Source organism: Onychomys torridus, chromosome 9 (genome assembly GCF_903995425.1).
Source record: "Onychomys torridus chromosome 9, mOncTor1.1, whole genome shotgun sequence".
NCBI lineage: Eukaryota > Metazoa > Chordata > Mammalia > Rodentia > Cricetidae > Onychomys > Onychomys torridus.
Window position 1 is genome coordinate 44,232,146 of NC_050451.1, and position 27,006 is coordinate 44,259,151.

General features: G+C 52.5%; 2 protein-coding genes across 3 annotated transcripts; both read right to left on the reverse strand.

Annotated features, from left to right (window-relative positions):
- Positions 1–1,534: 1,534 nt before the first annotated feature.
- On the reverse strand, positions 1,535–15,850 carry Tgm1 (transglutaminase 1). Its single transcript, XM_036199442.1, has 14 exons — positions 14,403–15,850; positions 14,067–14,255; positions 12,946–13,194; positions 12,492–12,610; positions 12,264–12,371; positions 11,708–11,882; positions 11,227–11,365; positions 10,982–11,085; positions 8,808–8,896; positions 8,214–8,367; positions 7,831–8,112; positions 7,233–7,393; positions 6,719–6,855; positions 1,535–2,797 (listed from the first exon to the last, which is right to left on the reverse strand). Exons 1-14 carry the CDS (start codon positions 14,698–14,700, stop codon positions 2,572–2,574), a joined length of 2,430 nt encoding a protein of 809 aa, XP_036055335.1. The 5' UTR covers positions 14,701–15,850; the 3' UTR covers positions 1,535–2,571.
- Positions 15,851–17,913: 2,063 nt separating this feature from the next.
- On the reverse strand, positions 17,914–24,075 carry Rabggta (Rab geranylgeranyltransferase subunit alpha). Of its 2 annotated transcripts, XM_036199170.1 has the most exons (17): positions 24,010–24,075; positions 23,698–23,754; positions 23,450–23,560; positions 22,979–23,103; positions 22,618–22,805; positions 22,144–22,347; positions 21,505–21,588; positions 21,339–21,421; positions 21,148–21,249; positions 20,937–21,042; positions 20,794–20,845; positions 20,597–20,685; positions 20,389–20,477; positions 20,182–20,298; positions 19,089–19,202; positions 18,745–18,832; positions 17,914–18,136 (listed from the first exon to the last, which is right to left on the reverse strand). In XM_036199170.1, the coding sequence occupies exons 2-17, from the start codon at positions 23,698–23,700 to the stop codon at positions 17,988–17,990; spliced, it is 1,704 nt and encodes a 567-aa protein (XP_036055063.1). In that variant the 5' UTR covers positions 23,701–23,754; positions 24,010–24,075; the 3' UTR covers positions 17,914–17,987. The 2 variants fall into 2 exon arrangements, with proteins under 2 accessions (XP_036055063.1, XP_036055064.1); XM_036199171.1 differs by lacking the exon at positions 24,010–24,075 and having other exon boundaries at positions 23,698–23,941.
- Positions 24,076–27,006: the final 2,931 nt, after the last annotated feature.

Below are 27,006 nucleotides of genomic sequence, written 5' to 3' on the forward strand. Positions count from 1 at the left end.
GTCAGCGGTGGATAGCTCTTGCAACCCATGTTCAGTTCCCAGCACCACATGGTGATTCACAGCCTCAGCTCCAGTTCTAGGGCATCTGATGACTTCTTCTGACCTCCACAGGTACCAGACATACACATGGTATCCATACATACATGCAGAAAACACACACACATACATAAAATAAATCTAAAAGAAAAAAAAAAATGAGCCAGATACGTGAGCTTTTAATATAGCACTTACAGGGATCTGGGGCAGGAGGATTGCAAGTTTGAAACCTGGACTCTGATGGGCAGATTGGGAAAGAGAATTTGCTAACAAGCCAGTCATGCAAAGAATTAGATATGTACTGTGCGGCCCCTGGTGAAGGGCTTCTCCAGGAAGTCACACAGAGTCCCTGAAACAGAAGCATAACCGAGAAAGCCCAAAGGTGAAGGCCAGACAAGGACTGAGACTAGAGGAGACGAAGTAGCAAGTCTCCGGGCGGCGGTGGCGCACGCCTTTAATCCCAGCACTCGGGAGGCAGAGGCAGGCGGATCTCTGTGAGTTCGAGACCAGCCTGGTCTCCAGAGTGAGATCCAGGGCAGGCTCCAAAACTACACAGAGAAACCCTGTGTCAGAAACAAACAAACAAAACAAAGTAACAAGTCATAAACTCTGGCTTAGCCCGGATTTGAGCAGAGGGTTAATGTGATCATCCACCGCATTCTGGGGGTGCCTGAGTGAGGGGTAAAGAAGGGCCAAGTGGGGAGAATAGCCAGGAAACTCCAGGCAATGATGCAGGGAAAGGATGAAGTGGGAACAGCCAGCTCCTGGGCATACACATGGAAAAGACAGAACCATCAGACTCGCCCACAGACTGCCTGTGGGTCACAGAAGAATGGAAAGAATCAAGAGGCCAGATGGCGGTGGCGCACGCCTTTGATCCCAGCACACAGGAGGCAGAGGCAGGTGGATCTCTGTGAGTTCGAGGCCAGTCTGGTCTAGAGTGAGTTCCAGGAAAGGCACCAAAACTACACAGAGAAACCCTGTCTCGAAAAACAAAACAAACAACAACAAACAAAAAACCAAACAAACAAACAAAAAAAGGAGCAACTTCACTACTTCAAGTGCAAGGATCTGGGGAAAGCAGAGCTGTCATTTACCAAGATAGGAGTGGGCTGCAGGAGGGTGTAATGGAGGGAGCCACACCTGAGTGTCCCCCAGACATCTGCAAGAGGTAGAAGAAGACAGCAGAGAAGCAAGTTGAAGAGCTAGTGGTCCTTAAACTCAGAGAACGGTTAAGATTGTGTAGGAAGGTAGAGCTGGATGAGAAGTGGCATTTCAGGGGAGCTTTGAGTCACTTACCCAGCACCCCGTGGCTGGGCAGAGGAGGCTGCAGCCACTGAGATGCAAGAGAACCTGAAAGTGGCTTGGGAGCAAGACTATCCCCTTTCTTCCTCCTCCTCCTCCTCCTCCTCCTCCTCCTCCTCCTCCTCCTCCTCCTCCTCCTCCTCCTCCTCCTCCTCCTCCTCCTCCTCCTCCTTTTTAATGGAGGGAGGTTGCTTTTGTTTGTTTTTGAGACAGGGTTTCCACTATGTATCTCTTGCTGCTCTGCAACTTACTATGTAGACCAGGCTGGCCTCAGAAATCTACCTGCCTCTGTCTCCTGAAGTACTGGGATTGAACCGGTGGCATCATGCTTGGCTGCTTGTGTGCTTTTTTGAGGTAGGATCTTGATGTGTAGCTCAAGCTCACGATTCTCCTGCCTTAGGCTTCTGAATGCTGCCATGTGGTGCATATGTGGGGGTCAGAGGATAACTTGTGGGAACTGGAATGGGCTCCCTCCTTCTACCCAGTGGGTCCTGGGATGGAACTTAGGTCGTCAGTCTTGATAACAGCATCTTCACCCACCCTGCTGGCCCTGTTATTTATTAACTTTTAACAATTAACATAATCACTTCTATAAACAATTAAGTTTTTTTGTTTGTTTGTTTGTTTGTTTGTTTTTCTAGTACAGGGGTTTTAAGCATACCAGGCAAATACTGTGCCCACATTCCTGAGCTATATTACCAGGGCTCTTTTCACTTTTGATTTTGAGACAGGGCCTCCCTAAGTTCCCTAGGCTGACCTTGAACTCACGCTGTCACTCAGTCAGCTCTTAAACTTTAGATCCTCCTAATTCCCAAGTAACTGGGATCACAGGCCTGTGCTCTCAGGCCCAATTTATTCAAGAATATTTGAAAATACAGTTTGGGCTAGGTGTGGTGGCCATGACACTAAGCAAGCTTTATCTCAAGGGTGGCTGACATGGCACTATTACCTTCCGGCCACAATTTTGAACCAGGGCTTCAAAAAATGCCACATAATCTCCGGCACAGTGTGACTCCATACTTCTTGGCCTAGACTGACAGGTAGGTATACTAAATAGCATCTTCCTTTTAAAAAAAAAAAACAGTTTATTATCAGCACAGGTGAAGATCCACTGCCTCCCCAGGTGCCCAGCCTTCCTGCCTGAGCCTGGGGAGCTACTTTGTGGTGGTCCCCCATGTTGGGGCAATGTCCTTTTTCATTTGATTCCAGTCTCATTGCTCCTGCCTGGGGCTAAGCTCCACCTCGAGATGCCATGGGTATGCTTTCCTCCAAGCGACTATCACCTCCAGCATCTGAGAAAACTCCACCTCCAGAGGCTGGGGCCACGTCCACTTGGATGACACCATGTACTTGGGAGAGCTGTGGGCTGTCCAGGCTGGCAATGAGCTGGCGGGGGCCTGGTCGCACAGGCACAAATGTCTGGCGCAACGTGACCGTCTCATTACCCCCGATGTCCCTGTAGACAGAAACAGTATCAATGAGCCTTGAGTAACTCAGGGTAAAGTCAAGAGCAAAGACTGACCCAGAGTGGCCAGGAAGCAAAGAGCGAGAGGCGGAGCCATCCAGGCGTTCCTGGGTTCAGCTGGAATCTACACCCACAACCCCGACAGAGCCTCCACCCCAGGCCACCTCCACACCCAGCTGCCAGCACCTGGCCTCCTCCATTCCTGCTCCCACCTGGACAGGGACTGCTGAGGCTCTCCACAGGCAGAGGCCTCGACTGCTTTCATCCCCCGCTGCCCCTGCTCTAAGCCACCCCATCTTACCAGGGTTTCAAGGCCAAGGGCACTTTAGAGCAAGATGTGGAGGCCCAGCAGGGATCCCAAATGCTTTCAGTTTTTCCAGAGTAGCAGCAAGCTAAAGAATTGGGCCACAGCTGTCCTCACAGAGAGAGGAGAGCTTTGGGTACCGAATTAACAGAAGGATGGCATCCAGGGAAGATGTCATTCCAAGCATGGACAACTGACACTTTTAAGATGACAGGTTCTCATATTTCTCTGTGTGTATATGTGTGTGGCCCAAACCCAGTTACCTCCTCTCCTCATAGGGCTCTGAAAAGACATTCCCAGAACACCTCTGGAGATCAGGATTTCACCAGACTCACTGGTCATCTTGCCTTTCTTCAGTCCACTAATCATCGGGAAGTGAACTAAATCCCTCAAGGGTTGGGCTTCCTGACTGACAGAGAAGTCAACTCCCTAACCTGACATACAGGCTCATTCTGACTCAGCTCCCACCCTGGCACAGCTGCGTCACCCACCATTGCTCCTCTGGACCAGCCCCATGGCGTATCTCTCCCAAACTCACCGTCATCATGTTCTGCGGTGTTGACCATGCCTGCCCGGAGCGCCTAGCTCTGCCCACTTCATCCCTACTCTTTCTCCAAGTCCTGGCTCACACCACTGCCTCAGCAAGGGCTCCCCTGAGTACTCCCTGTCCCCAAGGAAATGAGTCTTGTTTTCTGGGCTCTTCCTTCAACCTACACATTCTTGTACTTACTGGATTTTTTTTTTTTTAGAAAGGGTCTCATGTAGCCCAGACTAGTCTCAGATTCACTATGTGGCTGAGGCTGGTCTTGAATTTTGAACCCTTGAAGCCCTGCCTCTCAAGTACTGCAATTACAGGTATTTATCATCCCACCTGACACACTGAATTTTAAATATGATCATGGCTCATTTATATGGAGTCAGTTCATGCCTGATTACCATTCCAACCCAAGCTTGCCTTGGGGTCCCCGTTTTGGTCACTAGACCCCAAGGGAATGAGCCAGCTCTCTAATTCTGAAGGCGAGGGTCCCTCGGGTTGAAGCACTTAGTGTGGAGGCTGCTTCTGAGGTTTCCCTGGACCGGTGTCCTCACTTGCTGGTTCATGAGACAGAATGAGTGAGATGAGGTGGGTGGGTGGGTGTCATGACAGGAAGTAAAAAATGAATCTATAATTCCACAGGTTATGCTTTGACTGGCTAGATATTTGTTTTGTTTTAAAGATTTATTTATTTATTATGTATACAGTGTTCTGCTTGCATGTGTCCCTGCAGGCCAGAAGAGGGCACCAGATCTCATTATAGGTAGTTGTGAGCCACCATGTGGTTTGCTGGGAATTGAACTCAGGACCTCTGGAAGAACAGTCAGTGCTCTTAACCACTGAGCCATCTCTCCAGCCCTGGCAATATATTTGTGTTCTTAGTTTTTTCCCATTTCTCTATAGACGGAAGGTGAAAGGTTACTTAACCTTATGGTATTCTTCGAAAGTCTACTATAATTGAGTTGTAATATTTCAGAAATTAACCTTTAGATTACAACCACTAACATTATCTCCCCAGTCCCAAAAGAAGACCCTGCTAGCCAGCTGCCAGGTAGGAATGTCAGAATCTTCCCTAGACTATCCTTACAGCCCAGGTGAGGCCCTTGTCATTCCCCTGTTTTTGAGTTTAAGCTGAGAGCAAGTCAGCTATAAAAGCTGGGATGTCCCTCAACTGCTGGTTGGTACTGAAACTTTCCTCCGCCTCAGACATCCCAGAGTTCTCTCTCCTCCTCCATGCCCTCCATCCCTAACAGGCAGGTACACACACCTATGTCTCCCTTGTGGTATGCATAATTTCTAAATGATGCTGACATTATTGTCCACTTGTTTGTTTTCCTTGGTAATTTATTTTAACTCTAAATTGCTCCAGCCTTTTCCCTAAAGTCAAACCTACCCTTCCAGAATGGACACCGGCCAAAGGTTTAGAGAGAGTGTGATTCCGGTTCTGGGGGAAATTCCCAAGAACTTCCAGCCTCCCTGGTGACACAGTCAACTGGAGGAGTGAGTCCTGGAATGTTTATTAAGTGGCCAGTCACCAGGCTGGCACACCTTGTGGTATAATTGGGTCCCATACCACAGTCTTTGATGTGTACAGGAGAGGCAAAGTGACACCCATCTTGGAATCTGATATGTCCCCTTGAGGCTACCAAGTGTCCTGGAGGCTCTCTGCTCTAGGATCATAGCAATCAAGGAGCAGCAGAGTGTTCAAGGAAGGCTGACAGACCAGGCATCACCCAGTCTTGCAATGGAGACCTTGATTGAGAGGGTGGGGCCAGGATACCATTCAAGCCCTGCACACAAGAAAGGCTAGCTCTCCTAGCACCTAACACTGTGGCTCTGTCCTTCTAGTGGGAGCAGCCAAGAGTCTTGGTGAACCTGGCAAGGGTGTATGCCTCAAGGGAGCCTAAGGCAAGAGACGCCATTGTGGTGTGAATGCAGCTGAGTGATGTCCCAGGACACATCTTACCCTCTGTCATCTGAGCTGCCAGAGACCCTTGTAGGGTCTACTTTGTGATAGCAAAGCCCCTGAGCTCTAGGCTAGGCCAAAGCATAAGACAATGAACTCCATCTTCAACCTGATAACAGAAACCGTGGCTACCAGCATAAGGTATGAGGGAAAGGCAGGCTAGGTGCGCTCTACCTAGGCCCTCTCATAGCCCCTCTTAGAACAGGACGCCCACTCCTGTCAGAAGAAAGCTGGCTTAGAAGGTCCTCGGCCTTCTCCTGCCCTCCATGCTTTTCCTCAGAGGGGTGGGCTGCAGTGTCTGTGCCAGGTAACAGCAACGGGCACAGGAACATGAGTGCCCTGTGCCCTCACTGGGCCCTGAGCCTCACCAGACAGAGATCAGATCCAGGCTGGCTGAGGGCCTGAGAGCCAGGGCTCAGCTCCCTCTGAGACGAGCCTCGGTCCTCGTGGCACAGACCATGCAGCATGCTAATTGTCTGGGTCGTTTGTGCCACTGAAGGGGAAACAGAGCCTGCCCTTAGGAGCTGTGAAGCTTCCCCATGGGGTAATGAGGGCAACAATCCAAAACTGCCTAGTAGTGGAGACTAACTATACCACATGCTGGACTAAATAGCCCAGGGGCTTTTGATATTGTCACTGTGCAGGTGAGCCCATACAGGCCTAGACCAATGAAGACACCTGGCCAAGGGGACCTAGTCAAGAGCAGGGGAGCAGGGACTTGAACTTTAGAGATCACAACTCTCCTTTTTAATTATACCGTGGTCTCTAATGTACTTTAAAGGACCTGCGTGATCTCCAAATGAGATAACATTCCTGAAAGTGCACGGTCAACACTTGCATATTTGGCAAACGCTAGGGATGGGCTACTAATGGTTCCCATGTGAGCTTCAGCTCCCTAATTAGTTGAGGTAGGGCAGGGACAGAGTGCAACACGAGGCACTTAGCAGGTCTTGAGCAGGGGATGGGCTGAGTTGGCCTGAGTTGCCAGAGATTGCCCGCTGGCCTCAAGCTACTCTGTGGGGTCCTGGCCAAAAGGAGAAGCAGAACTGAGGCTCAGGGCAGCCTGGGAGGAAGGGAAGATGGCCACAGTTAGAGAATCTGACTCACCCAACGTTGAGGACCTTGGGTCTCTGTAACCCAGAACCTTCAAGCCGGAAGACAACGTTGGTGAGGGTGACAGGCAGGGGGTTCTGGAACACGATCTGTACTTCACATTCCTGGCCAACTACTGCTGCTCCCAGTAACTGAGGGAAACAGAAACCCGCCCCTTATCAGAGACCCTGGCCAGACATGTAGGGAGGGCCCATACTTCGCACCCAAAGGAAAAACATGTTAGAATTGAAATCTCTCCAAGTCCTAAATTTCTGTCCCTGAGAGAAACCACCTCAAAAACCAGAGGGGAAACTCATATCGATTCTACCACGTGAGGCAGCCACAGAATCAGGCCTGAGAACCCATTTTACAGATGAGGAGACTAAGGCCTGGGTCTGGTCCTTAATCTTCTCCTAGAAGGCTCATCAGGGGATCTTGTTTCAGGCTTAGTGCTCTCCCCCTGCCCACGATTCTCCTTAGCCTCAGGCTCCTGCTCTCTATTCAAGGGGTACCAGAAAGCCACACTCACCGTAAGAGACAGGTCTGGGGTACGCAAACGGAAGGTGTGCTGCTTGGCTAGCACCTGCCCACTCTCCTTGACATGGCCTGAGACATTGAGCAACATTGCTCCCTGGTCCACAAGGTGGGGCCTGTATTCCTTGTAGGCCACAGGCATGGTCACAGAGTCCGCTGGGAAGAAAATCCCCAGATGTACCTCCCTGTGCTACAGGGCCTCCATGTCCAAAGCCAAGGTGCTTGAACATCTAGGGGCAGGGCTAGTGGGGGAGCCCCATACAGGGACAGGGCTAGGGAGGGAGCACTATCTAGGGACATGGCTGGGGAGGGAGCACCATCTAGGGACAGGGTTGGGGAGGGAGCACCCTCTAGGGACAGGCCTAGAGAGGGAGTACCATCTAGGGACAGGGTTGGGGAGGGAGCATCATCTAGGAACAGGGCTAGGGAGGGGGTATCATCGAGGGGTAGGGCTGGAGAGGAGGAGCACCATCTAGGGGCATGGCTGTGGAGGGAGCACCATCTAGGGGCATGGCTGTGGAGGGAGCACCATCTAGGGGCAGGGCTGTGGAGGGAGCACCATCTAGGGGCAGGGCTGGGGAGGGAGCACTTACAGGCTCCTGGGGCCAGTGCCACTTCCTTCTTGGTCTCCTTGAAGGTAGACCCAGTGACACCGGTGTAGTAGGTGACAGAGAGGTAGAGGTGTAGCTTCACAGTGCGGCGGCTACTGCCACGATTGGTCAGCACCACAGAGACTGTCAGATCCTGCCCCATCACAGCATCCTGGGCCTCCACCTGCATGGCCACATCCTCAGCAGAGTCCCGGGTGGCATACACATTGGGTTTGCTGCCATGGGCAGCAGCCTTCTCGACAGCTCTCCGCTCTGCTTCTGAGCCTGGGGGTTGAGGTCAAAGGTGAGTTTAAGCCATTGCTGGGGTAAGCCAATGCTCTGCAGGAACCCTCAGCCTGGAGCTGGCTGGGCAGGGAGAGTGTTACCTTCTGGGTGCTTATAGGTGTGGGTGATGTCCTCTCGCATGTTGGAGCTGATTGCCTTTGTGACAATGAGTGTGCCGATGGCTTTTTCCTCCACGTACACGATCTTGAAGCTGCCATCATCCTGCCGCTGCCAGTACACCTTGTCACTATTCACCTGTGGGAGAGCAAAGAACAGCAGGACTGAGTGGGCCTGGAAGGCAGGCCCTCTTCCCTCAACCCCAGGAGCTGCAGGCAGGGCCCAGCTGGGAGCGTTTCTAAACCGAACCAGCCATAGTCGGAGAGCAGGGAGGAAGCCGGTCTAGGAGGCTCCCTGCAGCCCATTTTGGCATTAATAACAGTTTTCCCTTACGCTTACTCGCTGGCTTTACAACCAAGGAAGCAGCCCCATATCCATTATCTCTTTTGATCCTGAGTACAGGAAGCAAGGCAGCCATTATTATCTCCTTTTTACGGTTGAGGAAACTAAGACTCTAGAATGAGTGACTTGCCCAAGGTCACACAGCTAGTCAGTCAGCGGGGAAGTCAGGACTAAAGCCAGGGCTCTGGTTGCCTCAGACTGTTTGCTGGAGGAGGCACCTGGAGCCCAGCCCTCACCTCGGCAAAAATGAAGGGTGTGTCATACTTCATGTAGACTAAGCCGTTCTTGATGGACTCCACGGAGCAGGGGCCACAGCAGAAGATGCCTGGGAAGTGAGGCAGGTGATGGGTCTAAGGAGGCCCAGAGGGCAGGGTGGGAGTGGGAGGGGCCTGTGGGTAGCCGGGCTAAGAGTAGACAGCCTGACATGCCCACTGTCAGCCCACTCTCTGCACTGGCTGGCTGCTCTGTCCACGATTCTCAGAGTTCATCTCCCCCAATCTTTCATCCCAATCAGTTCAGGGCCCACGGGGGTTCTGGTTGGCTGTGATACCACCATCACTACTTCAGAAACAGCGCAGCTGCGCAGCACACTCTGACCTCTTTACTGCAGAGTGAGAAGGATGGTGGGAAAGAAGAGACTGACTGTCCTTAGGATACTCAGGTGGGCTTCAGGGAGAGGATGAGCCGGCTGGAATAGGCTGGCTGGGACAGAAAGCGTAAACAGGAAGTGAGGGCTATCCAACAGGAAGGAATCACCTGAACACCTAACGCTCTGGCCTCCTTTTTCAGATGGGGAAACAGGCTCAGCCAGTGAGGTAGCTGCCAGCATCTTATAGACAGCTGGGAAAAGCTTCCATTCACCCAGTGGCACACACACACACACACACACACACAGTGTTCTTTAAAGAACCCAACACACGAAGGTATGAGATGCTTCCTTGCCAATATCACTCATCTAAGAAGTAACTGATAGACTTAGGTCATGGCCATCCGGCTCAGAGCCCTGGCCTGACACCATTACCCATTACTTCTTAGAGCTGGACCAGAGATCAAGTCCTCCAATACACTGCAAGCATTGCGGGGTTATGCAACCTAGGACCCTTTGTACATAGATGATTGACAGGGAGTGATCTGGGGAGTAGCCGGAAGAAGACAGGAAGTTAGGCCAAGGCTACCTACTCTAGGAAGGTGGAGGTGAGGAGGAGGCAGCTGGTGGGACAGGCCAAGTTACCTGGAGGTAGACCCAAAGCCAGAGGAGAGAAGGCTGTGTGAGGGCAGAGTAGACATCAGGTCTTACTTCTATGGAGACGTGTATGTAGGTACAGAGGAGAGATAAGCAGCTGACAGGTCATCGCACCCCAGGTCATGGCAGGGATACAGAGGTATGTCCTTTGAACCTGTCTGAGTCCTGATTTCTGTATACTGTGCACAAATGCAGTGAGCAGGGGAACAAAGGGAAGAAGAACCAGGGTTCATTCTTCTGGGGACCCAGATAAGTTATTCTACCTCCAAGAGTCACCATGTACTACGTGGCCCATTGGCACAGAATGGTTCCCAAGGATGGATGGCCTTAAGAATCACCAAGGGGCCGGGCGGTGGTGGTGCATGCCTTTAATCCCAGCACTCGGGAGGCAGAGGCAGGTGGATCTTTGTGAGTTCAAGGCCAGCCTGGTCTAGAGATCCAGGAAAGGTGCAAAGCTACACAGAGAAACCCTGTCTTGAAAAACCAAAAAAAAAAAAAAAAAAAAAATCACCAAGGGAATTTTTGAAATAGAAAAACACAGGGTGCAGCTCAGTAGTAGAGACTTCCTGAGCATGCCAAGGCCCCAGGTTCAAAACCAGAACTGGGAAGAAAGAGATACACCCATCCTTGGAAATTCTGATGGATCTGTTTTGATGATCAAGTTTTGGGGTTGGAATCCTCCAAAATAGAAATAAATAACTTTTACATCTTATGTTATTCAATTCTATTCTGTTTTCTCCTTCCATGTACAGATTTATTACTTATAATCTTTTCTTCGTGTGTGTGTGTGTGTGTGTGTGTGTGTGTGTGTGTATGTGTATACATATGTGTGTGTCCTTTAATTAATTATATCTGGAATATGTAAGTTAAAAAGCAAGTAAGAATAATTGGCTTTTCAGGGGGAAGGAAACCTCTTACTGAATATTCTTGAATCTTTTTTTAATCTTTAAACTGAGTATATTAATCATTATAACTATAAAATAAAATTAACTTTAAAAATAAAATTAAGTCAAGTAGCTAAATAAAGGAGAAAATAAACTAATGGCTGCAAGGTGGTTCAGTTGACCGCTGTAGAGTTAAAGGATTTGGCTCTCCAGCCATGTGCTGGGTTAACACTCAGGAATTTGAGGAGGTATCAGGAGAGGGGCCGGGCGAGGCCTGCCTTACCACTGCTGGTCTCCTGGGGTGTGGCATCCACAACCTGCCACCCATCGAAGCCTGAGGGCAGGTCTGGCCTCTTCATCCAGCAGTCATTCCATACATGGAAGTTCCTAGAGGGGTGTGGAGGGAACTCTGGGCCTCAGTTTCCCATTCGGGTTCCCCCAGCTCCCATCCCTAACACGGCTCCACGTCAAGCTTCAGGTCATCTTTAGGACAAGTGGCAGGCAGGCCACCCCTCACCCTGTGCTCACCAAACAGAATCATGGTTCAAATGCTCTAGTGGCTTCATGTTTTCATCAAAGTAGATGTCCATAGTGAGGGATGTGTCTGTGTCATGGGCAGAGTTGAAGTTGGTGACAGTTCGGGTGGCAAAGCCCAGGCATCGCAGCACTGTGGAGGAGCAGGGTTAAGGGCTGGGGCAGAGCTTAGCTGCAGGTGTGGCATCAGCAAGAAGGAAGAGGGACCACCAGGGTTAGGGGTCAGAAGACCCAGGTGGGTTGCAAAGCAGTTTGGGTTACAGAGCCACCTGCTTGGCTCAGGCCCTGGCCATTGCTTCTTCTTTCTCTCCCTTAGGCCTCTCTCGGTTGTTAACACTAATTAATGATAATTAAGGCCATTCTATCATCCACCCTTAGTGGCACCCTATCCTGTAGCCACAGCTGGGCTGGGCAGAAATGGAACCCTTCCCTCCCTACACAGACTGGGCTATTCCTGACCCATTCCCTCTACTACCTGTGGTGGTAACACCAGCAAAGACCCAGCATTGGCCATAGGGCACAGAATAGCCGGTACGTAGGTAGCTAAGCAGGATCTCCACGCTGCCCACCCACGCTGAGGGGTTGGTGCCTCGAGAGTAATCGCCAGTCCAGTTCCCAATCAGGACTCCATTGTCATCCAGGGAGTTCACCTGCCCAGGAAAAGACAGGGTGTGGCTGGGTTTGGGGAGGTGCTCAGGATCTTCTGGATTCCCCAGCCCCTAACCCTACAACCTCAGGAACTAGACATCAACCTAAACCCCACCCACCCCTCCTCCAACACACCTGCCCCCCACACCCCTTTCTGTAACACTGGAATGTGAATACTGGGTGTGCCAAGTTTGGGGTTTGGCTCCACATTCCAAAGGAGCTGGAACAGAACGCATGAAAGATGGGGTGGGTTATAGGCGGGGGGGGGGGGGGGTTAGGGGGGGGGGGGGCGGGGAATGAAACCCCTTTCCCTCAACACTCTCTGTAGGGACAGGGATGGCAAATCCATAAAGGGCAGGGCAGGAAGACACAAGGGTGCTCACCATGGCAGAGATGACCCGGCAGACGCTGACTGGGTCCCCACGACCTCCATAGGGCATCCCTCTCCGATCCAGGATGTACAGACAGGCATCCAGCACCCCGTGATCAAACTGGAAGGGACAAGGGCAGAGATGACCACAGCCCCACAAAGTGATGCTCAAGCCATAGGCTAGCATCCTACTCAGTCACTTCCATCTCCCTTGAGTGCACAAGAACCAGCCCAGCCGTACCTGGCCATAATTCCAGGTCCGTTCACCAATCTGTGCCTCTGTTCCATAGTAGATTCGTCCAGACTCGTTAAGCACATATTCTTGCCGCCAGTCCTCATGGTCCACGTACACTAAGTCCTCTGTACCCCCAAAAAGCACATAGCAAATGCTATCCATTTTCTGCATGGGCCCTGCCTTCCCCTTAGCCAGGTCTGCAGAACTCATGTCCACAGAAGAAAGTGGGATGGGGATTCTTCTAGCCTGATAGGACTGCTCGCTCCCTCTAAGGAAGGATGGCTGTGGCCAGGGCCCTTCATCAGAAGTGAGGTGGGTCTCTTTTCTACAGGGGGCCTCCATCTCCTCTCCTGGGGTATGTGAGTCTTTTCCTATGACCAGATGTTCAGGCACCCACCTGGATCCCAGGGAAGGAAGCCCTGACCGACTTGGCCCCTGCTCTTGCCCCCAGCTGGTTTACCTGGACACCAGGGGTTGAAGAGAATGTAGATCTCATTGCGAGGGTCGAAGGGCAACTGGAACTCTCCAGCTTCTGAGCGTGTGCGGACAGTGAACTGAAATTTGCCGATGATGGCATTAGGGGAGGTATGGACGCGTAGGTTGAGGTTATGTCCACTGGCCTTGGTCACTTGGGCTTTCCAGCCATCGCTGCCCCCCTTGCCTACTGGGATGATCACGTGGGTACCCTTGCCCACCTCAGGACTGTTTCCTAGAGGAACAAGATCAGCATTCAGGTAGAGAGAGAGAGAGCTGCTCTGGAAATGGGAGACACTAAGACTTCCTTCAGCCCCACCCAAAATGTCTATGAGCCAATTTGTGTGTCCCTAAGTGGGGTTACCACACCAGCCTGTGACAATCTCCTCAGAGCAGCATGGTGGCCGCCCCATGCTCTCCTGCGTGTCAGGGCAGAGCCCCAGTCCAACATCCCAAACCTGTTCCCCTGACAATGAACTCAAGTAGGGAAGGAGACTGGGGCCGCTGTCACCTATTGACTTCCTTGCTGTTCCATTGGACTGAAGGAAAATTAAGTTGGAGTTCTTTTGCCCCATAGGGAAGAACACTCCAGATACCAAAGGGTAGTGTGGCCTGCTCCCTGGGGTCACAGCTTCTAGAGCCCAGAGCCTTTCTGGAGGTGGTAGGGGTACCTGGGAAATTAGAGGCTGGGGTGTGCATGGCTGGGCTGTAATCAGAGGGTAAGAAGAGTCACCCGCCCCCAGCAGCTGTATAATCACCAGCCTGGGCAGTCAACGGTCACCCAGCAACATGGTGAGGGAGGCACCTGCCTTGGGCCATGGCATGGGGAGGCAGAGAGACAGACACATGGGGAGAGGGGACGAACAAGCAAGACCCAGAAAGAAGGGCGCACAGAGCCACCAAGGCTGCAAGACACAGGCCAGCACAAAGAGCCGCATGCCAACGCCTCCCTGGTTTCACCACTAGGGGAACACTAAGAATCTTGCACCTGCCTCTTCTGGCAGAGGTGAGGAGTGCCAGGGAGGAGCTTAAAGACCTCTCTCACCTAACAGCTGCTCTTCCTCCAAGTCCAGGGCCTGCACCCCTCTCCTTCCAGGCCCCACTCACCGATGAGCAGCTCCAGGGCAATGCGATCAGAGGACTCATATTCTCGGTTCAGGATGAGGACCATGTGGAAAGGCTGCCCTCGGCGCACAATCAGCTCATCATACTCAAACTCATCCGTGTGGTGCTCTCGGCGGTTCTGGTCTGAGCGTGAGCACAGCAGATCCACGCCAGTCACAACCAGCATTCCCTCTGTAAAGCCACAATCCTGGGTCAGTGAAGAGTCCACAGGGAGCCCGGACCTTCCCCCCAGAAGTCTTTTAGCCCCCTAGAGATGCCAGGATAAATCTTAGACCCTATCAAGGCTGTTCGCCTCTCCGCTAAGGTGGGCAGCCTCACCTCGGATGATGCCATCTCCAGCTGCGTTCACAGCGCTGCCCCGAGACTCGGGTCTCCGGCCACCCCGAGAGCTGGACCCTCGGCTTCTGGAGCCAGAAGGTTCAGGCCCCCAGTCATCATCAGCTCTGTTCCCGCACGAGCAACAGCTGCAGCAGCGAGCCCAGAAGGAGCGGCCTCCTCCTCCTCGGCGGGAACGCGAGCGTCTGTCTGGCTCTGGCTCCGGCTCTGGCGATGGCGTGGTAGGGGGTTGCCAGGGGTTCCCACCCCAGCGGCCCACGTCTGAGCGAGGACCTTCCATTGTGCCTATGAAGAAAAGGCAGGGGATGCTCTAACCCACTCAGATCTCTGGGCCCAGGATGCCCATCCTACCCATCCAGAAACTCTATTCAGAGAAATTGATTCAGTACCAGATAGGTGACCGAGATAATCTTATTCTAACCCCGAGATGCCCCATACTGCAGAAAGAAACACCCCATACTGCAGAGAAAAAAACCTCTTCACCTTGCTATAAACACTCCCCAATCACATCCAAAAACAATGTCCAGTGGAGAATCCCTTGAGGATCCATCTGAGGAAATGCACTGTTCCCTAAGTGTACACCTGTCCCTACCCCAAGCCCCAAACACTGTACTGGTCCCTCCACCTCCTGCCTTCTCAGTTTAGAGGTCCAGTTCAGGGCCATTTAACAGAGTTCTCCCCATAAAGACAGGTAAGTGGCTTGGGAGCAGGGTCCCCCACATTCCTCACGTCAGGGCAAACTTCAGGCAGAGCTGTGGAGAGGGTACAGCAGGAATAAGCAGAGAGTGGCCCCACGAAAGCCGGGTCTCAGCCCACAGCAGGTACCCCTGAAGAGCGTTCTTTTCTGAGCCTGGGCTGTGTGTCCCAACAGCCACGACCTGCAGCAGCTCAGCCCTGGGGTGGACACTGGAGCCTCTCACCTGGCAGCGGTGTTGGTGATGGCACCACTGGGTCCCGGGCCGGGGTGGAGCAGGTCAGGCGTATGGGACGGGACCAACAGGCTAGACGCAGCCACTGGAGTGGAAGGTGTAGGGCGGGCCGGCTAGGTGGTTTATGAGGGGAAGGTGGGCGGGGCTGAGGCTCTGGGAAAAGGGGTAGTGTAGTTGCTTCAACCCTCGTCCTCGGTCAAGAGGCCAGTCTCTGGGGGCTGTCCCCAAGCAGGGGCGGGACTTTCTCCTTTCTAGGAACTGAGATTATGCTAAGGAGCAGAGGGGTCGGGTCAAGTCCTGTCAGATCTGGGGCTGAGGTGAAAATCTTGCCACACTGCGTGTTCAGAGAGCAATAGTGAAGAGGGATCCTCTCCCACTCAGCCCTGCAGGGCAGATTTATTTCCAAGCTGGAGACGCTTACTTACTTAGGCTCCCGCTGCCAAGCTCTCTTGTAGTATCCACCAGGTTTGGCCTTCTGGAACTGGTCCCTGAGCCTGGAACTCATTTTTACCAGCAAGATCCATCCCAGTACCCCAGGGTGCAGACAGATGACATCAGCAGTCAGGCCCTCAAACTGGCTCCACCTGCCAGTCCCTGACCAGCCAGCTCTACCAGATCTTCTCACATCCCAAAGCATATTGCACCCCATCCGTCTCTCCTCCCAGCTGCTCCACAGCCCCCAGAATGAGTAAGCTGTCCCCTAGTTTCTTCCGTCTCCTAAGTTTGAGATTAAGGTGGTTAAAAGAGGAACATTCTTGTTTCCCCTTCCCAGCTAGGAAGTTTAGGTCTGAGTGGGCAGGGTGTCCTCTCTTGGCTACGTGGTATCCCCTTCTTTCACTGAGAGCATCTTGGCAGCTGGAGGTGAGCATTTCCCCTCAATTCTAGTCTGGAATTCCTGGTTATCCTGACCAACCGGCTCCAGGAATCTACCTTCTGTACTTCCTGACTTGAGCTCAGGCTCTGGGAGAAAATGTCAGATGTCATTAAGACCACCCCAAGGCAAAGAGAGGCCAGGCATCTGTAGGGAGACTCTGCTTGGGTCCGGTCCTTGGCATCCCGGGCCAGAACCTCTTACTCTATCCCACTGTATTCCAGCTCTACCGACAGGCCACCAACCATCGGACAGTAAAAACAGGGTTGTCAAGAGACCCAGGAGCAGATGCAGCAACAATGGCTTTGGAAAGCATCCTGGGCAGAGATCTCTCGGGAGTAGACGCTCCAAGGTCTCCTCCACTTATGCTGCCCACCCCCTTTTTTGTTTTTGTTTTGAGACAGGGTTTCTCTGTAGCTTTGGAGGCTGTCCTGGAACTCCCTCTGTAGACCAGGCTGGCCTCGAACTCACAGAGATCTACCTGCCTCTGCCTCCCGAGAGCTGGGATTACAGACCTGTGCCATCACCACCCAGCGGCCTTTTTTTTTTTTTTTTTGAAACGGTTTCACATAGAGCCCCCAGGCAGATCTTGAACTCACAGCAATCTTCCTGTTTTAGCCTCCCAGTTTTAGCTGGGATTACAAAGGAGGGCCAATAGACCAAGCATCGTGTGGGTTTTTCCCTGTTGAGCTGGCAAGCCCTGGAACCTAGCAGAGGTTTTTACACCACTTCCAACACCCCCAGTATACACCGGTGGAAATCAAAATTCAAGGCTGGTATGTGACAGGTCAGCCAAAGGGCTTCGCTGTGAGACTGTTTTGAGTATCACTCTGGATACCAGGAGAAGCAGGGCGTCAAGGGCAGGGTATGTGAGCACACATGAGCCCCAGCATGTCCCAAAGAACCAAGAAAATGCCTGGTTCGCCAAACTCTTCATCAATCATCCTCTCTCCCCACTAAGCCAGGTTGGGCTCAGTGCCCTAACCTGATTGTACCCTGCAGCTTTTAAAGCCACAACAGTGTGTGGAGCAGTGTGCTCACCTCAGGAATAGAATCCCATCTTAATACCATGGCCAGGCCTCTGTTTAATCATTTTGTATTAACACAGAAACAAAAAAAGAAGCTAAACCACTAAAGCAGGGTATTTAGTGTCTGGCTTCAGCACACAGCTCAGTAACCTGGGGGAAGCTGGAATGTTTCTTTTCAGTTCACATGTTCGAATCTCTCATCCCTGAGAGCATGTGAGGATCAGATAGACGGGATCAGGTATTCCCAAGGGCCTTTCAACCACAGAATGTAATTCACAGGGACCAATAATGTGATTTTAATGGGGTGGGGCAAGGTGCCCTGAAACATTCTTTCTGGAAACTGAGGCTCTGAGCCTACTCAAAATGAGTCGGGGCAGAGAGTCTGAAAGCCGCAGGAGTCACGGGAGAAGTTTCCACCACCTCTTCCAGCTGTTCTGAAGCTCAGCCCAAACCAAAACCTGATCCCAACTCCTATCCCAGCCCCAAACCTGGAGGATTGGCCAGGTGCCAATCCAGTTCTGGTTCTGACTTCAGCTGTAACACTGAGGTTCTGGCTCTCCGCAATAGGCAGAGTATGACGGGAGCAGAGCCACACCCCACGGTCCTTCCCTCCCTTCTCTCAGGTACACGGTGGTAGTAAGGGAGGAAGTGGCAGTAATGGAGCCTGGCAGCCTAGAGGGGCCTCTCCATTCTTTATTCAGTCCCAATAAGTTAAAGGTGAGGGCGAGGGCGGGGCCGCCTATGTGAGAATACTGCTAACAGAGGGCAGCATTTCGGTCAAACGCTCCAAGATGCCCCCTTCCTGGCACAGTGAGTTGCCCTGGAGGTTGAGGAGGACCAGCCTGGGGCAAGAGGCAAGAGGCTGAAGTGCTGCGGGCTGATGGAGGCCTTGGGCACGAGAGTCAAGGAAAGCTTGGTAGTTCTACCCTGTCCCGTGGTCTGCTACCAGACACCCCCAAAACTGGAGGCTGCTGCTTGGAAGCACGTTTGATGGTCTCTTACTCGTGTTCCCGGAGAAAACAAAGCTCTTAGCAGAGAGTGTTAACGGCTGGCTAAAAAGGGGGTTGTGGGAAGCAGGTCCTTGTGGGATACCAGGGGATGAGGATGGCTGTCACGTGGCGCTTACTATTCGTAAGGGCTTAGAAGTGGAAACGCAGGCCAGAGGAGCTCTAACCTCCCATTTTCTAGAGGAACCAGAGCTCATGATTTTTAAACCATACGGAACTTCCTGATTCCTAGACTACTATGTGGTCTGTGAGGATCCTACAGGCTCCTATCTGTGAACCTTGGCTTGAGAAAGTCATACTTCACAGAAGCCCAGAGCAAAAGCTAATAACAACCCCTGACAGTCCCAGGCTATCATCTCCCCTCAGCTCACCCTGCCCAAGCCCTGGTTCCTGCCCTGCCTTGAGATGACCCTGTCTGTGTCTGCGGTTTGTCCCTCTGTGGCCTGCTCCTCACCCTCTGAGCTGTCTGCAAAATAGACAGAAGGATACGGTTATTGCATAGCAACAGCTCCTGTAGCCGGGGAAGGTTAGCCACGCCATCCAAGGACTCTAGGGCGTTATCACTGGCCTGCAGCACCTGGGGAGCAGGGAATTGAGGAGGCAGGAAGTCAGACAGGCAGCCTGAGACTGGCACAGGGCATGGAGGAGCCCAGAGTGACCGGCTTAGGTGTGTGAAAAGCCCAAAGGGCCAGGCTGGGTGGTAGAGCGGGCTGGGAAAGCGGTTACCTGCAGGGGCCAGGAGGTCCCAGACACTGCTGTGACACAGGCAAGCTTCTGAGTGGAGAAAGAGGAAAAGGGCCACCCCAGATGGCAAGGGAGGACGAGCACTTTACCTGAAGGCAGCGCAGAGCACCCAGGGCTGGGGGCAGGGCTCGGAGACGATTATGTGACAGGTCAAGATGAGTGACCAAGAGCAGTTGTTCTAGATGGCAGAGCACTGTCAGATCCTGGGAGTGGGGGGGAGGGGTGAACAACTCAGCAGGAGCCAGGAGATCTTCAGCCACCTGCTGTGTGGTCCGTAGGGCAAGCAGCAAGTAAGAAGCAGACAGCCCATGCTATGTTAGAGACGCGACAGATCAGCGGCTGTGGGGGGTGGCTAGTGGGAGTGGACAGGAGAGGAAAGCTCGCGTGGAAGGGACAGCATAGTGGCATGTCCTACAGCACATAGAAAAGGTAGGAGCGGGCCTGTGGCAGGCCGCAGTGATGAGGTAAAACTGATTTGTTAAGATGACTAGGAAGGCCAGGCGGCGGCGGCGGCCGGCGGTGGCATGGTGGTGGTGTGGTGGTGGTGGTGTGGTGGTGTGGTGGTGGTGGTGGTGGTGGTGCACGCCTTTAAACCCAGATTCAGGAGGCAGAGGCAGGAGGATCGAGGCCAGTGAGTTCGAGGCCAGCCTGGTCTACAGAAAGAGTTCCAGGACAGCCAGGGCTGCACAGAGAAACCCTGTCTCAAACAAACAAAAACAAACATTCATGACTAGGAAGGGCTAGAAACAGAAAAAGTAGAGCCTGGAAGGCTTCCAGAAGTCTCTAGAAACTATTCAGGTTTTAGGTTTTGGGGGCCCTGATCCAGGGTGAGAAGTATGGGAAGACACAGCACGGGTAACAGAAGGGCCTTTTTTTTTTCTTATAAATTTTTTTGTTTTTCAGTAGCAGGAACTGAACCCGGGACATGTTAGGCAAGTGATCTACCAATGAGCTATGTCCCTAGTACAGCTCTGATGACTCAGAATTCAGAACCAGGGAACATATAGGATGATGAACTGACTGACTGAAAAAAAAAAAAAAGCAAGACCTAGCAGAGGAATAGGTCAAAAGAGAGGTGATGGATTCAACCTGGCAGGGAGGGAATATCTAGTTAGGCACCTGTGATAAAGGTGGAGGCAGCAGGGAGAGGCCTAGGGAAGGAGCACGTGCTGAGCCCCATACCTTGTGGGCCAGGTACACTACACGCACATCCGCGTACTCCATCCTGAGGACACTGTTTTCCAGCAGGAACTTGCTGCGCAGGTCATCCAAGTAGGCCGCTCTCATGGGGTCCACAGCCTGGTGGGGAAGAAGCAGAGATATGTGGGTCAGCTGCCTTCCAACCGCCCTCTGGGCGTCCCCTGGTCTGTTTCCCCAGGCCCAACTTGCTTTGAGGGTGTGGAAGTATTGCAGCGTCTCTTTCTCATAGAGGAGGGGGTCCAGGGCCCGCATCAGTAGGATGATGGTCAGCAGGCACCCTGGGGAGAGGGCAGAGAAATCTTTGCGGTCTCCTGAGACCCTCTCCTCCAGAAGGTTCCCTGGACAGGCTTTCTCAGTGTGGTTGGTTCTTGGGCGCTGGCTCAGGGGACATCCTCACATTTATTCTCAGGCTCCAGCTCCTGTAGCTCCTTACAGGATTCAAGCTCAGACTGTAGCACTGTGGACTTTTCCACCGATAGCTCACACCTGAGAGTGGGCAGGTTAGGAGGGCATGCTGCCAGCCCCCTCCCCCAGGCCCAGGCCTCCTGCCCGGTGTCCAGAGCCCCTCCCTGGGCATGGGTCTCTTCTCGTCACCTGAACAGCTGCTCCTCAGTGGCTGAGTCTCGGCACCAACACTCCTGGTGGCCTAAGGACAAGGGCAGGTGGTAGGATAGGACAGTGGGGGGGGGGGGGGGCCGAGGAACTGGTACAACTCGAGGAGCTTTAGACAGCATCACCTTTAAAGAGCACACACTCCTTCTGGGCGTCACTTGCTGTCCAGATAACACGAAACGTGTGCTGGGGTAACTGGTCGTTGAGAGAGGCGGCGGGCAGGTCACAGAGCTGGGGGTACCGGGTCAAGGAAATGTGTGGCCTCGCTGCCCTTCTGATTGTCCCACCCTAGTGCTGCTCCAAGCTCTCATCTCTGCCCCACCAACTGTGGGATACCCAGACGTGGCTGGGCCGGTTCCTGCCATCTGGAGTCCTCCACTGTACTCTCAGAGGTGCCTCATCCACCATGAGGAGCAAGGTCCCCATTCCGGAGCCCACCTGCCACGGGGGACAAAGAGAGACGCATTAGCTCTAACAGCCTCAGACTCAGAGTCCCATGATGCTTTTAGGAAAACCATTTGACTCACTATTAGGGGACGAGAAAAGCAGACGGACAGACAGGCCTCATCCCGGCTCACGTGCAGGCAGCGCAGAACATCCTGGGGTTCCGCTGGGAGAGAGACAGCCTCGGCTCACCTTCAATCTTCCCTTCCTTCTTAGCCTCAAACATCCTGACCCCGCCCCACTGCTTACCCCGACCCAGGAGCCAGCGGTGATAGAACCAGGCACTCTGATCATTGGGGTCGGTAAAGAAGGCATTCTGCACCAGCTCCAGCTCTGTGGGGACCAGAGAGGCATGGGGTTATGTCAGCATGCAGGTAGGATTCTAGTCATCCCAGTGTCTGTCTCTCCAGCCCCAAGTTTCCCTTGTACCCTGGCCTTACACAGGAATCACATGCCAGTTTTATTTTCCCATCAGATAGCCGAGCTCCCTGAAGCCAGGAACTGAGTGATATACACACCCAAAGACCCCTAAGGAGCTCAGAGAGGCACACTCAGAACAGGGTTGGACAGGCATCAGGACTGGGGTGGAGCTGCAGAATCCTTATCAGGATCCTCTAGGCCAGTGGTTCTCAACCTTTCTAATGCTGCGACCCTTTAATACAGTTCCTCATGTTGTGCTGACCGCCCCCCCCCCACAACCATAAAATCATTTTCGCTGCTACTTTATTAAGTGTAATTTGGCTACTGTTAAGAATCATCATGTAAATGTCTGTGTTTTCTGGAGGTCTTAGGTGACCCCCCACACACACAAAAGGGTCTTGTGACCTCCCCCCCCCCAGGGGGGGTCTCGACCCAGAGGTTGAGAACCATTGTTCTAGGCCCACTTACCTCTCAGCAGCACATTTTCAGGGAGGCGCCCCTGCGGGCCAGAGTCTGGCTGAGGATGCAGCTGGGGCAGAAGGCAGGAGCGGTAATGCCAGGAGGAATAGTTGGAGAAGTTCCGGGTGATGAGGCTATCAGTGAAGGCCAATTCCTCTGCAGGAGCTACAGCAGCCTGAGCAGCTACAAACCGCCGATAGTCCCAGCAATGAACTAGAGGGGTTGAGGGCGGGAACCCATCTCAGAAGCAGAACGAAGAGGAGCTACTCCACAGATAGCCCCCAGAATTCCCTCAGTGAGCCCTAGAAATACTTCGATGCAAACCACAAAGGCTGCATCTGGCCCTGCCATCCCTTTCTGCCCTACCACAGTGGATGTCGGTGCTGGATCCTGTACATCCCTCCCGACTCTGGGCCTTAATGAAGACCCAGTATCAGGATGTGGGGCACGTGAGGATGTGGGGGCAGGGCTGAGGACGCTTACAGTTCCGCTCATCGACTTCGAGGAAGCGAGCACACAGTTCCAGCTCCCGGGCCCAATTGGGCTCAGGCAGGCGGCCTAGCAGCCAGCAGCGGTGGTGCCAGGTGCCATAGGACTTAGGGTTCACACGCAGACAGCTCTCGAGGAAGCCGAGCTCTGCCTTCACAAGAGCATCCAACTCTTCAGGGGACCTGTACCACAAGAGAAAGGCAGGTCGGAGCCTTTCAACCCCCAACCGCAACTTCTCCCTCCCTTCCTGCATCCGGTCCCCCCACCATCCTATCTCCATGCCCCTGGCTACCCTGCTCCCCGTCTGGTTCTGTGCCCAGCAGGACCAGGGCAGGGCCCCAAAACCACTACCTACTTCTGGGTTTCCAGCTGCTGGAGCACTTCTCGGCGACAATTCCAGAGGGTAGCAAAATCAGGGTTGGCTCCCAGAATCTGGCTCGTCAGTTCCAGCACTGACTCGTCCAGCTCGCCAGCCTGCCGCTAAGAAGACAGGTTACGGGGTCGGAGACCACAGCGATTTCCCAGCTCTAGACTAAACATTATAAACTCAGACCCACCCAGCTATTGGGTACTTTGCAAATCCTTCTACCGTCTCACAGGTATTTTCTCACTTAATCTTTGCAAACTCTTATGCAGGATGCACAATTATTAGCTCCGTTTTACAGCTGCACAAACTGAAGACAGTAAGAGTTTCTGTGACTCGCCCAACGCAACACAGCAACAACAGACAGCATTCAGATTTGGATCCCTGCACTTTGACTCCAGGGTCAAGCTTTTGGTCTCTGTGTTTTACTTGGGGGTTGGGTCTACCTCTGAGGGCCCCCACCTTCTGGAAGACAGCTTGAGTGGCTGACTGGTAGAGTTTCAGCTTCTGCTCCCGCTCTAGCCTTTTGGCTTCTGCCTGCTCTTCGGACGTCTTCACCTTCAGGCGCCCATGCTACAGGGATGGGTAGGGGGAGAAGAACGCACTTTGCCTCGCGAAGGCAGACTTGCAGAAGCCCCACAGAGACAGCCACGTGGGGTGAGGGCGTGGGCATGCAGGGGCGACTGAGGGGCTGGACTCAGGGGTCTCACCATGGTGTCGGCTCAGCGTTGGGGGCAGGGGAGGGGTCCAGAGGTAGCCGGTTCAGTCTGCCGAGAGAGGTGTCAATCACGGAACCCCGCCCACACAGCCCCGCCCCCAGGTGGTTCCCGGAAGCTGCCAGCGGGCCCGAGCGAAGGAGCCCCGGGTGTAAAGAGGACCTGCGGCTGGTGCTGCGGAGAAGGCGCTCACCACCCCCGGAGCCTCGGTACGCCGGGCCGAGCCGACGCACACAGCGCGCCCGGAGACAGCAGTGCCCGCCCGTCCCGCAGACCCCAGCGCCCCCTCCCCCGCGGCGAACCCACCTGCTCTGGGAAGAGGTGTCGGGACGTGCAGCCCGGCGCCGCCACCGAGTCCCAGCCTGGCTAGAGAGGCTCCGCGCCGCGTGAGCGCGAGGCGCCGCGCCCCCTGCAGGCTCGGGGAGGGAGCTGCGCGCGCGCCATCCGGTTCTCACCCGCGCCCCAGTGAATGTGGGAATGACATGCTCTTCCCGTTAGCAACTCAAACTGCAACCTCGCTGAAGAAGTTTCCCCCAACAACCCGACACCAGCGAATTCCGGCTGTCAAAAAAGTCTCGGGTTCCTTCCTGTTCTCTTAATTTCATCCACATTAATGGTTCCTTGTGGGGAAGGTGATGGTACCCAAATCTCTCTGGCCTCGATGTCCACAAGCATAACGATAACGATAATAGTAATTATATACCAGTTACATATGCGTTGACATATTCAAAAGCCCATTGGAAAAAGCCAGTGGCTGGGCGGTGGCGGCGCACGCCTTTAATCCCAGCACTCGGGAGGCAGAGCCAGGTGGATCTCTGTGAGTTCAAGACCAGCCTGGGCTACAGAGTGAGTTCCAGGAAAGAAAAAAAGGAGGAGGAGGAGGAGGAGGAGGGGAAAAGAAGAAGCCAGTGGTGGTGCTTGTAATATCAGTGTCAGAAGGTCGATGCAGAAGGTTCCAGAGCACTGGTTCTCAGCCTCCCTAACACTTTAACACATTCCCCCGTGTGGTGATCCCCAGCCATAAAGTTATTTTGTTGCTACTTCACAGCTGTCATTTTGCTGCTGTTATGAATTGTAATATAAATATCTGTATGCCAAAGAGCTGATATGTGACCCCCAAAGTTTGAGACCCACAGGTTAAGAACCACTTACACTCTAGAATTTAGAGTTTAAGGCCAGTTTAGGTAATCATGAGATTTCTAACTTTTAGGACAATTGAGTATAACCCATATGTCCTAAAGGTATTTTAAACTATAAAAGCTAAAAGATACTGTTTTGTCTATCACACCCGAATGCTGGGCTTACTTTCATTGTTGAATGGAATGACACTGTTCTCTCTGCTTTTCAGTCTCCCTGTTAACGTTCTCTCCATTCAAGTTGCCACTACGGTTGTTGAGATGTTCTTCGTCCCAACCATGTTCCCTCTACTATCAATTCATCTTTTGTGCCTGGAAATGTACTTACAGTGCCCTCTGTATAGCCTTTTCTAGACTATAGACCTAGTCTTTTTCTAGGTCCTGTAACATATTTTAGAGGAATAGAGATGATTTTCCTGACCTTGGGTACTTCAGACCCAGTGGAGGAAACATATATAAAAGTTACTTGGTTATCTTTGCTCCTGGTACTGTGGTGGGAGCTCTGTATATATGTGAGGCATGTGAATTCACACACACACACACACACACACACACACACACACACACACACACACAGGACCACAAGTAAAGGTAGAAGCACATGACTGAAAACATGACCCATCCTAACATGGTGGCTCACACCTTTAATTGCTTGGGAGGTTGAGGCAGGAGGGTCCTGAGTTTGAAGTCAGCCTGTGCTATGTAGTAAGCTACTATTCAAAATGAATAAAATTAAAAAGTTGGATGTCTTGGCGAACACCTGTAACCCCAGTCAGTACTTGGGAGGAGACAAAGAATCTCAAGTTTGAGGCCAGCCTGGGTTATCAAAGGAGTTCTGGGTTAGTTTCTGCTACATAGTCTCAAAAAACCCAGTAACAGAAGAAAAATTGTATCTAGATGCTTGTGTTGGCGTTAAGACTAAATGGACTATGTGAAGTTCTTTGAATAATGATTATACTGAATAAATGCTCAGTAAATAATAATATAGTTATTATTTTTAATTTTCCTGACAAACATTCATGAAGCTGAGGTCCAAAAGGATGAATAGCTTGCTGAGGGTCACCCATGTGGTACATAGCTAGATAAGACTCAGGTGTGATTCTGATCTGGTCTCACTTCATCCATTTTTGGTTGTTGCTGTTTGTTTGGTTACTTCCAGATCATGGGTGTCTCTTGTTCTGTAGGTACTCAGACATTCAACCAGATACCAGGAACACCGATGCCAACTGGTTCAGGGTTACCAAACACAGCGTTACATCATAGTCGCTAAGGGAGGAGAGGAGGAGGTGGGCGAAGGTTGAGGGAAGCAGAAAGACTATTTAATAATTAGCGATCTTGAAACTGGCAAAGCTGAGTCAGGCAGGCTTGAGAGGAAGTGAGTCTTGTGAAAAACATCTGCATTCAAAAAGGTGGGGCCTGTGTTTTGGAAAGAGAAGGCAGGAAGGGCATTTCAGACACGTGTGTGACGTGAAGATGGGGGTTAGAAACCAAACAGACTTAGCTGGCTGGCAGAGAGACGCTAAACCAGGTGCCCTCACAGATAAGGACAATAGGATGGGTGAGACGCCTCTTGATGGCTAGAGGCGTTGTTATGAGTTATATTTGGATTTCTCCGTGAGGTAGTGGGAAGCAGGCAGCTGGTTGAGGGCTGTGCTCTGATATTTGAAGAGATTTGTTTCTGCTCGTTGTGAAAGCAGTGATGTGAACAAGCTTAAAGCACCGTGGACATGTGTTGGGATCATCATCCACATCCCACAGTGAGGGAAGCGGGGAGGGGGCGGCGTGGAGCAGCCGAGCACACACACCGTTCTTCCAGGGTCCCGCGCAGTCAGAGACCAAATATAGTTTGGAAGGAAGGAAGAGACCATGAGCCACGGTCAAAGTTGGGCTGGCAGCCATGCTCCAGAGGTAGGGGGAGTAAGGAAGAAAGAAGCAGCTACAGAAGTTGGGGTCGTCTGCCACATAAGGCAGTGTGTGTGTTTTCAGTCACCTGATCTTTAGCATAGGGTGGGCTGCCACGGAGTGCTAGACTTCATGGATCCAGTGCTAGACAGAAAACAAAACAAAACAAAACAAACCTCTGTTTCCTTAGAGGTTATGGTTAGTGAAGCCCCGTGTAATAGAACTCTCTGTGGCAGGGCAAGGTGGTGCACATCTTTAATCCCAG

Excerpts from the sequence above, each read along its gene's own strand:
- Tgm1 (XM_036199442.1), bottom strand. The coding sequence starts at position 14,700 with ATGGAAGGTCCTCGCTCAGACGTGGGCCGCTGGGGTGGGAACCCCTGG. Across the intron at positions 11,883-12,263 it reads GCCGGGTCATCTCTGCCATG|GTGAACTCCCTGGATGACAA; the intron begins GTGAGCACCCTT and ends TTTCCTGGGCAG. Across the intron at positions 11,366-11,707 it reads TGCTGGTGTTACCACCACAG|TGCTGCGATGCCTGGGCTTT; the intron begins GTAGTAGAGGGA and ends GCTCCTCCACAG.
- Rabggta (XM_036199170.1), bottom strand. Across the intron at positions 21,589-22,143 it reads TGAAAATGTGCTGCTGAGAG|AGCTGGAGCTGGTGCAGAAT; the intron begins GTAAGTGGGCCT and ends TGGTCCCCACAG. Across the intron at positions 18,137-18,744 it reads GCTGTTGCTATGCAATAACC|GCCTCCATCAGCCCGCAGCA; the intron begins GTATCCTTCTGT and ends CTCGTGCCCAAG.